At 40.3% G+C, this 11708-nt stretch overlaps 1 protein-coding gene across 1 annotated transcript in view; it reads left to right on the top strand.

Annotated features, from left to right (window-relative positions):
- The first annotated feature begins 8184 nt into the window (after nt 1–8184).
- The window catches only part of foxn4 (forkhead box N4), a 5174-nt gene continuing 1650 nt past the window's right edge, over nt 8185–11708 (top strand). The window contains exons 1-4 of the mRNA XM_035657733.1: nt 8185–8264; nt 10574–10740; nt 11353–11465; nt 11564–11674. Of these exons, the coding sequence (XP_035513626.1) occupies nt 8185–8264; nt 10574–10740; nt 11353–11465; nt 11564–11674 (471 nt within the window). The remainder of the gene's footprint in view (nt 8265–10573; nt 10741–11352; nt 11466–11563; nt 11675–11708) is intronic.

Raw genomic sequence — 11708 nt, 5'->3', positions numbered from 1 at the left:
AATCCATCTTGTAGAGTTTGAGATATTTCAGTCGCTGGTGGCACTATAGTGAGAAAGTCAAAGGATCACCAAAGTCATTAATCACTCTCTTGGGATCATGAACGTCTGTACAATAGTTGTTGAGATACTTCAGTCAAGACCAAAATGGTGGACTGATCAACATTGCCATCCCTAAAGGCAGTACAAAAGTAAACAACTGCACAAGTCTTTACAGTGTGCAGTTTAAACACACCAAATAAGTTATTGCTTTCAGCTCGATGCTGAAACTGAGGAGTCCAGACTTTTCTACTAACACAAAATGGGATACACCACTATTAGATTGGAAGTTGAATTTGGTACAGGAATTCTAATTTCTCATGAATATTTTCTTAAGAACTAACACTCAGCTTTCTTTTGTGTACAAAAATGACCTTGCCTTACAGTAGCTGCACCTTTTAGCGAGAGAATGGGTAGGAGTAAAAAATGGGTTTGCTTTGTAACCTGGTAACCACTTTAGAAAACACACACCCTCCTAGGTAACACAGGTGTCCATTTTCTCTGCTCTGGTGACCTAAATTTGAGAAAAGCTCAGGTTTCAACCAATTAATGGAGTGATTAATGCTTAGGAAAGCTTTCAGTCAATTGCCTATGATGGGTGACCAGTTGAGTGTTCAACATATTTGAATTATTCACTCTCCACTCCAGAAAAGTTGTCAAGGTTACCTCTGCCTTCGCCCCACCTCTCCCCCGGCCCAGCAGCCCAGCAATGCTTGTCCAATCTTAACAAGCTTTGTGCTACCCACTGGGCTCTGATTCAGCACGAGACCCGGCAAATCCAATTACACAGGAGTCAGAGAGGTTGATTTTCCCATTATAGATTCCATGCTGAGAATGAGAGCTGATGATAACACTCACATCACACCACTACTGCCCCCTCTCTCTCTTCTCTCCTCCTTATTTTGTCTCCATTTCACTGTTTCCCTCCCTTTATTTCTCCCTCTCTTCCTATCTAATTCCTCTTTTCCCAAAGACCTTCTTTCTTCCCCTGTCCCTTTCTTTGGATCGCTCCTTCTTTCATAGTCCATTATTCTAATTTTTCGGAGCAGCGTAACGAAGCCTGGGCCCGTCATGATTTCAGTACCAAAATGCTGGGTCAGTGAGGTTAGTTCATACCACACTGGACATTTTTTCACCAAGATATTATTTTTGTCTCGCTTATAAGACGAGAAGGATATACAACATTAATATGTCATTCTGTCCCATTTTTTATATTTTGAGTGTTTTTATGTTAAATATTTCACTGCATTACACTAGATTTGACAATTTTCTTTACTCAATACCTAAAAATATTTGTCAGCTTGGATAACCTCTCAAAGGTCACTGCAAAAACTAAATGCACAGTAATTCAGACAACTTGACTTCGGGGTGTCTGAGTGCCATCCTTAGGGGACACCGCGTGCCTGCTGTGAAGTGTGAAGTTACAGAGAGCTCTTTTGGAAATGAGGCTCTTTTACTCTCAATCAGCTGTGAAAAAGAAGAGAGACTTTTGCTCCATCTTTACCCTTTAGGGCACTGAAAAGGACTGACCTCGCCTCAGACCAGAGGCTTTGGTGTTGACACAGGTCACTCAAGGGTCAATACCATTGACCTCTCTAAACTTTCAAGATATGGTTTTCTGTGATCCTTCAGGATAATAGGATTGTGAAGTCCAGCGGTCTGTCCGGAGAAGTCGTTGGCATAATGGGACCTGTGGGGGCAATACTGATCAATACTCTGTCAGTGCGTAAAACATCAGATACTAAGCTCGATACAAATGGATGGCTGATGGTGACAACCCTGTCTCATAGTGCTGTTTTCAAATCCTTTACTTAAAGCGTCCCCAGCTGTGTAACCATTTAGGAGGCTCTTAATTGGCAACAGAAATGGGACATAATACCATATTTAGTACGGTATGTTTTCATTAGTGTAGTTTCTCCTACACACTCATTCCCAGGTCGTCAAATACAGACGCGAGCAGTGTTCAGTTAGTTGCAATCTGCATCTAGATGCCAATAAATCCTACACACTGGTTAATATATATATATATATATTATAACTTTTTCATATATTATTGGATAATATTATAATAACAATAAATTATATTCTGTCAACTGATCATAAGTTTTGTTTATAAAATCTATAGTAACTAATAGCTACAACTGTAGTGTAGCTATTAGTGTAAAGTAGTATTTAAGTGTAAAGTAGTATTTAATGGAAATCAAATTAAGTTTAGTACAGTCTGGTGATACAATGATAAGTTGCGCTCATTCTCACTATCTAGCCATTCAGATTTTTTGGGGATTTATTTTAAGTTTTCTGTTTTAGGTTTTGGGTTTTGAATTCTCCACTACTCAGACTGTAATAATACAGTATCGGCCTTTTTCACAGAAGACATTTTGTCACAGTAGAAAAAGCACAGGTGTTAACAATGAAATTAATGAATTCCATTAGGCTGCTTCAGTTTCAGGTCCTGGTATTGTGCATGCTGACTCACTGTCACACTATCATGACTTACTGGGACACTAGAAGAATGGATGCATCGTTAAGGTGATTTGTGCAAACCGACCCTTTAACTGCCTGGAAGTCATTATGCAAACACACAAGTTCAGTTTCAAACTTTTAAATTTAATTTTATAACATTATATAGAATAATTCCAATTCCCTTTTGACTATAAAGACACCTTAATGCTGATGTTGCTGTGAAATGTAATCATTGTTTTGTCACGTCTTTCCTCCGTGAAGGTGTAAGTACACTGAAACCTGTTGTAAGTCGTCTCTGACTGACTGACCTTTGACAGGGCAACCTGAGGCCTGACGGTCTGGACGCTCTGCTCCGTCCAAGCTGAAGCTTCAGTGAGAATACAGAGTCTTTGGCAGGACACTGAAGCAGCGCCTTGGCTAAGCATGGCTGACAGCAGCTTCCTCTGTGCGGCCAGAGGGTCACTCTGGGTGACGTGTTGTTCTGGGGGGACACTGTGTCTCTGCCTGCAGAGGAGATTAGAGGGGTGAGCTGACCTCGTTCTCAGAGGGGTTGGTGTGTTTTGAGTAAACACTTGGTGCAAGACAAAAACACAGGCTAAAAACACAGGCCAACCCTCAGGCGGTGATCCCATTGTTTCCCCATTACTCCAGAACAGGCATGAGAGGGGAGAACCGTCAGGGAGTCCTCGTGCTCTCCCTTGAATGCATCGCACAGGGCCAGGTTGAGCTCTCAGAGCTGCCCACAGGTCATTGCCATTAACTTGATACTAAACATTTCACTACCTGATAAATAAATATTCCTATATATGAGGCAGATGTAGAGTGGGTTGTTCACTAATCACAGGGTTGATGATCTGATCTTCAGCTCCTCCTAGCCACATGTCAAAATGTCCTTGTGCAAGACATTAAGCCCCAAATTGCTCCTGATGGTTATGTCATTGCTGTGTGAATGAATGAATGAGAGGCTAATTGTTAAGCATTCTGGATAAAAGCACTATATAATTGCAGCCATTTACCCTTTAATATTACCAATATGCTGATATTTACTAAAGACATGCACATGTGCACAGGGACATGACAATAAACACACCTTACAATAAAAATGTTGGAGTAGAAGCTCATAATGTTGCTTTTCCATCGTATAACAATGATGATGTTAATGTAGCAAGAGGAAACAGAGAGAAACAGTTGACACGCACAGTAGATCCTCAAAACTGCAAGACATTACCATACAAACCACTGGAACTTTCCCTCCAGACATGTTTTAAGACATATATGCAAATAGTGTGCTTGGAACAGTAATGTGTGTTTGATATGTTTGGGGGTTTTTTGCAAAAAAAGTATAGTATAATTTCCACATTAAAATCCTTCTACCTCATTAAAAATGCCAGAATCTATGAATATGCAAAATAATGAAGAATCTCCTACTTTACTGTAAAGTCTATTCTCAGTGTATGTGTAAGTTTCTATATCACAATTTAAATTATAATTTGCATAATGGACCAGGATTGACTTCCAAACTATTTGTTATGTCACAAATCATGCTCCTTAAAATCTGATTTTCAATGAGCACAGAGAAACTCTGCCAAACTCTGCACATACATCATTCTGCACAGTGAAGGTCATCCAAGTGTAAGAACAAGAAAATAACTTTAAAATAACTGGGGAATTAAAAAAAAACATTATAAGAAACATTATACACTTAAACAAACTGCTATCTGTGCTTCTGTAAATATCTCCTTCCAGCTGTGCACACTTGCAGTAAATGTCAGCATGAGGGTTATATTATCTTGATATTATATAATATATAAGATAGTAATGTTTTAGAACTACCACTAAGGCTGCACTTTGATGCTGGGAAGTAGATATTCAGTTAAAGGTCTTGCAGTTAATGCTGTTGAGGATCCACGTGTGAACATGATGCTTCTTTGCCAGTGCAGTTTTCATGTGTTTTCCCCATGTTGTCATGATTTTTTTGAGTTTCCCTTCGCTAAATTATATAATTTTGACTAAACTTTATGACTGATGTGCAAATCACAATAACAAAGACAGCTACACTACAGAGTCATATTAAGATGGAAATGAATTAGCAGTTAGTTTAAATATAAGTTTGACAATTACCAGTTTTGTAGGTGGCAACATAAGATGACTTCAGAGTCCAGACAGTTGCTGTCTGAACTATCACTGCAGAACTAATGTAATGTGTTAAGATTTATGTAATCTTATATATTACAACAAAACTGCATTTACAGAGGTGAATAGTAAAGATACAATAAGACTGAAAGATATGCATCATGGTATTTGCTTAAAAGCACTACAAACTACCAACAATATAAATCAAGTTGAAGGAAAGTTTATTAAAAAAAAGATCAAATACAGACAATAACAGTTATTTTGATTATTGATCAATCTTCCAACTATTTTCTCCATTAATAAGTTGATTCTGGGTCATTGCTTGTTTTTCTGAGCAACACTAACACTTGGGAGTATTCAATTAATTTATTGAAGTATAAGTACTGATAACACAGTATTAAAATACTCAATTACAAGTAAAAGTCTTGCATTCAAAATTGTACTTGAGTAAAAGTACAAATGTAAAAATTTAATTATCAGGATAAAAGTACTGTTAATGCATAGTGGCTACTGTCAGTGTTATATTATTATATAACTGGATCATTATTATTGATGTATTAATATGTAAGTGGTACGTTAATGCAGTTATTTTGTCCAAGGTGGAGAATCATATTTTATGAACTGATCATATGTTTTATATTTATTTATGTAAAATCTTATCTTTAAAACTATAGCTAATGAATAGTGAAGTAAAAAGTAAAATATTTACCTCTGAAATGTAGCAGCAGAAGTATAAAGACCCTGAGTAAATGTACTTCTACCACTGGAGATATTCAGTTTACTGTCACATAAGACAATAAATGATCAAATCCTAACAAATGAGATGCTGGGACTATAAGGAATGTTTAAATTACTGAAATCAATCATCAATAATCAAAATAGTTGCAGATTATTTGTCCTTTCAATAGATTAATCAGCTGTATAAGCAGTTTAACCAGATTAATTCATGAATGAATTGTTTGGTTGATGTGAACCTGGTGGTATTTAAATCCAGTGGTCAGATTATACCATCATCATCACCATCACCATCATCATCATCAACATCACCGCCTGTCACCAAAAACACATCACACAACACACGAAGCGACACCAACACAGCACAGCATGCCCCTGTATCCACATCCTAACCCTGCGGGCTCTAGGACCTCCAGGATCTGCTCTGAGGATGCTCTTGTTTTGTCCGTTACGTCCATGCATGTAATCATTGATTGTGCCTATTGTGACAGGCCGATTTACCATCTGTAGGGTCTCAAGGGGGCTGATACTTCTGTCACTTTAAGGAATTCCCCGTTAATTTCCGGCCGCAAATTTTAATCTCCAACAGGTTTATTAAAAGATTTAAGTCTGCTGTTGAAGGACCACACCTGCTTGGGTTATCTCGTCCCTATCGTCCACTCCAGCAGGATTTTTGATGCCCCATTCAATTGTGAAACAGTAACTTAGTATATTAATTGGAAGAGCATCCATTAAATTTCCTGTTAATTAAGTAGGATGGTGAAATGTAACTTTTTCTTTTGTTTGGGGACCCCCTGGAGCTCCCATAAAGAGGCCTGGGGGTCCTTGAAGGCCGTTGATCAGATAATTATTTATTTTTATTTTAGTAGCCTAATTAATTAAACAAATACTAACACCGACAGCTGCTTTTTAACACTTCTTTTCCCCTTTTCCTGCAACTATAAGGATGAATTTACCTCTCAGAAAAAGTCAGTTATATCCTTAAAAATCACATCAAAACTGCAAAACATTTCCTCGATAAAGGCAAAGGGGGTGTTGATTTTATCCTGTAAAATATGTGTAGCCTATACAACTCAGTGAAAATGCATCATTATAATAAAAACGGCTGTTTAAAGTGTTGTTGTTTTTACAATTCAACTTGAGTGAGGAGTGACAGTCATTTCTCATTTCTAGTGCACTGTAATGCATTCCCAACCACAGGTTTTTGTTTTTTTCTCTGAAGTGGATTTGCACTCTAGACGAGTGTGTGAGCCTTTGCCGCCTCCTGCTGCAGCCCACCCGGCCCCCTGCCCTCCCTACGCGCCTCCCCGGCTCTTTTTCCCACTGCTGAGGGGAGCAGGACGCGGCCACAGCGGCGGGAAGCAAATTATCTACAAGCACTTCCCGAAAAAAAAAAGTTCACACTCACATACACAGATGCCACCACAAGTAGAGACTCACACCGTCTTAGACCTGATCGAGGGAGCTCACTGGGAATAACCTGGCAGGATATAGTGGAGCAAAATGGATATTTAATGTTTATTCTTGCTTTTTTTTGTTTATCTCAGGTTGTTTTTTCTGTTGCTTTTATAGCGCCCACTCTGGTTCAGCTATTTTAAAACATTTTTTTTTGCTATACTAGTCTAAATAGCCCTAACAGGACTTAGGCCTGAACTTATTTTGTGTTTAATTAAGACGCACAAGGCGCACCTGCCACTGGAGATACAAGCGCGCAGGACGGTGGACAGACAGGGAACTTTCTTTAAACAAATAATCTGATCTCTTAAATAATCATCCAATAAGAGGACTACAATGTCTGGGTGGAGTACGGCCTGACTTTTAGTGCAACAGACGTGCGTTTGGCTGATTTTGGACGCAGTGGAGGAGCGCACCGCGACCGCACCGTGACGAAAAAAGTACCCCCCAAAAAACAGGGAGAAAAATAAAACCTCAACATCGCTGCTTCTGCACTTGTTGTGGGAAGTGTGGATGTTGTCGGGACTGTTAACAGGCAGTGCATTAACAGCAGCTGTCAAACTCATGGGATCCTCCTGCCCCCCGGGCGACTGGGAGCTCTGTTGAAGTCTCCACTGCGCATGTCCGAGCGCTGGACAGCTCCAGAGAGGGAAATTTAAAAACGGTTTTTGGAGACTCAAGTGCAACACAGTGAAATACAGTACAGGGGCACGCAACCGGCTCACACATCCTTCAATATCATCCAAAACAGGTGAGTTTGTTTTATGATTTCTCTCTTTCAGCTTCATGTTCTTCGTTGGATCATTGTTTTTTTATGAGAATATTGACATTTTAATCATTTTTAGACTTCTACCATCATTTCTCTGTAGGCACGCTGAATGATAAGCCATTTAAACCTTGGGTTAATGTGTTATGCAAACATTTGAACTGAATGCTTTATTAAATACAAGCTATGTTGTTCTGTGTAGTTTCATGAAATTGAATTGAAGTGAAAGTTAAGGGGAACAAAAAGCATTCAAGCTGTAAAATGAGCTTCAGCTACAACAAAGGCATTCTGATGGCAAATATGAATTTGATGTACTACTATCAATTCATTTTTGAACTATTTCTGTGTTAAATGTTGATTGAACCTTTTAACCGTTCAATTTTAGTTTAAAATGTTAGATTTTCATGAACAGCACATGTTGTTCCACCATGTTTATTTTGTAAAGAAGTCACTATTTGAAGCAATATTGTTAATATTATACTATATAGCTTATTTCAGTTGTTTGTTTTCAGTTTATTTAAGACTCACTGGGGGCATAACCTACAAGTGTGTTAATTTCATTTATTTCATTGCAGAGGTCCCACATATCACAGGAAATGATAGAAGGTGGAATTACATCCAGGATGTCAGGAATAATTGAGAATGCTGGGCATCATCCATCCCCACAGGACTACAGGTAAGACTTCTTATTTAATATATCACATCAAAACTAACTGGACTAATAGTCACAGAATCTTCTGAACACTAAACAACACATTTTTTTTTTGCTGCATATTGTCAAAAACACTCAGAATCAAATCTAAGACGCCTCAATAGATGAAAGGAATATTTTCTATTAATCAAACCCTTTAAGGTGTTTCCCGAATGGTCATGGAACAAACCGTCTAACCCAACTATGTTTTATCTAAAGGTAGATGGACAGCTCTTTTTGTGCGTGGGGGGTTTCGTGAAAAAGGAGAGAGAAAAATCCTGAAGAATAAATGATTTTCAGTCTGAATGGATCTGTCAGAAACCATCAGCTCTGTTTACACTCCCGCTGTCGGCACACGGAGAGCCTGAGCCTCTTGGCCTGCCGGCTCAGGGGGAGACGGGGCGCTCTGGGTCACCAGTATGCACAAGTGGCTCCCAATTAGAAAAGGAGGGAGGGAGGGAGGAAGGGAGAGAGGGAGGGAGGAGGTGCAATATTTAGTGTTGAACCTCTGGGAAGGCTTGGATGATACATGGAGACACCAGCTCAACATGCTTTGCATCAGTGAACAATTTCTACGGTGCTGGTGGAGAGAGAGGAGGGGAGGTGGGAATACCCCCCAAATGTCTATTCTGCTCTGTAGTTTCTATCAGTATTAGGTTGGTTATTAGCTTTTTTTTTATTAGCTTTTTATGTACAAAAAAGTCTCTGCACTTGCAGTACTTTCATTCAGCATTCAATCTTTCATCGACTTTCAGGTTGTTACGCTTGAACATTATTTCTTAATTTTGTCAGACGTGAAAGAAAACTCACATCAGAAAAATAAAAAGAACGAGCTACACTAAAACCTCAAAGCCCCAGCTGAGACTCTGTGATACTTCGCAGGGTGTTAAACTTCACAGTGCCAGAGTGTCCACCTGCTGCTCAAAGGGAAAATCCCAATCATTTACTGCGCATGCAAGGTGTTCGAGCGACGTGTATGCTGCTGATCCTGGCTTGCAAATGATGTCACTTTTCAGACGGCAGACACAACCCTGGACCTCAAACTGGCATTTGGTACCCCGCTCCCCCTGGCCCGAGGCTCCTGTTGATGTTTCCCCATTTAGGGAGGCCTGGAGGGAGGGGGTGATGGTAAAAGGGGGGAGGGGGGGCGGCAGTGAGGAGGATAGAGGCTGGAAAGGGACAGGGAAGCAGATGGCATCCTATTTGTCCCTCTTATGTGAGGGCTGTCATTCCAACAGATTAATGCAAGGGCCGGTTAAAGAAAAGAAACGACAGAGACAATCAAGGAAGGGTCTGGGGAAGACAATAGAGCCACGTGCCACTGGGCAGATTTGTCGTTTGGGACACAATAGGTGATCATTTTTCAATAGACAAGGCCAACTGTTGCAGGCAACATGTGCTGCTGTCCCATGTTTCAAACGATCTCATGCGTTGTTTACTTATGATTCAGCCAATGGTTAAGGCGAGATCGTGGTCACCTGACACAGGGTTGATTTTTTTATTAGGAGATTTGGTGTGTGTGTGTGTATGGGGGGGGGGTTACTCCTGCACTGTCCACAGACACACAAAGTAACTGAATAGTATGTGTTGTCATAGCGACCCCAATTACTAAACCCTTGCACAGAAAGTGTGTGTGCGCGCAGAGAAGACTGGAGAGGATTGAAGAGGATTCCTCTCTTTTCTTTCTTTCTCTTCGAGGCTCGCCACATAAAAAGACGTAAGGACTGAAAGCTCATTGGTGCCGAAAATGCACTGGTTAAACAGAACAATTCTACTTTTAATCCAGTTTACAGCACAACATTTATAAAATGATGAGCTTGAAAAAATATTCTATGGGGAAACATCCATTACATGAAATTCATTTATTTTATTTTTTTTTTAAATTTGTATTCACCATCAGCAAAAAAGCAAACATAGTACAAACTATAAGAGAAACAAAGATCATCACGCCACTCCTCGAAAAAAAAAAACAATCCCAACAGATGATTTCCTCTGAATGGAAAGCTTGTTTAACTCCCTCATTGTTGATTAAAACTGCCACTGCTAAATAACCCTTGTAGTTAATCTCCTTATGGTAAATCCTGGATGGCTAATACACGGCTTCACTGAGCAGCTTTCATCTCTGTTTCCCCGCATTTAGACTCATTACAGCGGTGTTCGACTTTGAAGGAGAAAATGTTCTATTAAGTGTTTAGATTTAAATTCCACTTCTGGTCTTCCTGTGTCTGAGCTGACAGCCGTGTTAACCCCCTAAACCCCCCCCCCCTTCTCCTCCTCCTCTTTCTCCCTTGAAGGCTTCTGACCACGGACCCCTCCCAGCTTAGGGAGGAGGATCTCCCTGGGGACCTGCAGTCTCTGTCATGGCTCACCTCTGTGGATGTGCCCCGACTACAGCAGATGGCTGATAGCCGAGGCCACAGCAACGGGCCCTCCCAGGGCAGCCTGTTGGAGCAACAGACAGGTGAGGTGACAGGGAGGGGACAGTGCAACATTCAAAAAACGCATCATCTCTCTGACTGGATGAATCAGGACTGCTGGATTCTTCTGGATTTTGGGTCGCTGTATAAGAGCAGAAGGAAATTAATTGAAACACACTAAAAGAACACATTTCGATCCTAGTTGGATCTTTGTCAGGTCCAGGGAACTGTTCTATGCTAAAAGCATAGGGACATTTAGCCTCTGAAATCAATCCTGGATAGTTCTGGTGGGATTTGCCGAGCTTTGAGCTCAACAATTATACTTGGAAAAAAACTCACCAATAGCTTATGTTTCCAAACATAATTAAATGTTACTTACCAGAACAACCCAAAGACATTATATTGAACTCTGTCACTATGCAGAAGACAGAAGTCTGTATATGGTCCTAAGGAGTCATATCATTCTGTTTTTTAAGCAAGGAAGCTGCTGAGCTTCTTATATGTGGTCTTTTTTGGTCTCATGAGCGTCACAAACCAACCACCATTAAGCCCAATTCTACTGTTGTAAGCTACAACTTCAAACCTCAGAAATCACAACATAACTATTTGGAGTTTTTCTTGAATCTAACAACAGTCCTTGCCATTCCTTCCCACAGCTCAGCTGAGCAACATGACGATGACAGCGGGTCAAGGCTCCATGCTCCACCTCCAGAGCAACATGCAGCACAGCCCTCTCGGAATCAGCATCATCAACACGCACAGCGGGAGTGTAAGTTTTGAAAGAACTGCTAGAAAGAAATCTGTACATTTTATGTTTTACGATGCTTGTAGTGCTGACTGTCAAATATTTCTGTATCTGTTTCACAGATGTCTCCATTCTCCATGAATGGGATGCCCTCTCCAGGATACCAGTGCCCTACCTCAGTCTACCAGCCAACACCCCAGCAGGTGTACTCCCTAACCCAAACTGGACAACAGGTACCATACTCTTAACTCATAAAGAGCCTGATGT

The sequence above is a fragment of the Morone saxatilis genome, unplaced genomic scaffold (assembly GCF_004916995.1).
Source record: "Morone saxatilis isolate NCDOM2014 unplaced genomic scaffold, NCSU_SB_2.0 Contig16, whole genome shotgun sequence".
NCBI classification, from domain to species: Eukaryota; Metazoa; Chordata; class Actinopteri; family Moronidae; genus Morone; species Morone saxatilis.
Note: the sequence above shows the minus strand (reverse complement) of the source record. Positions and strands in the feature narration are given on the sequence as shown.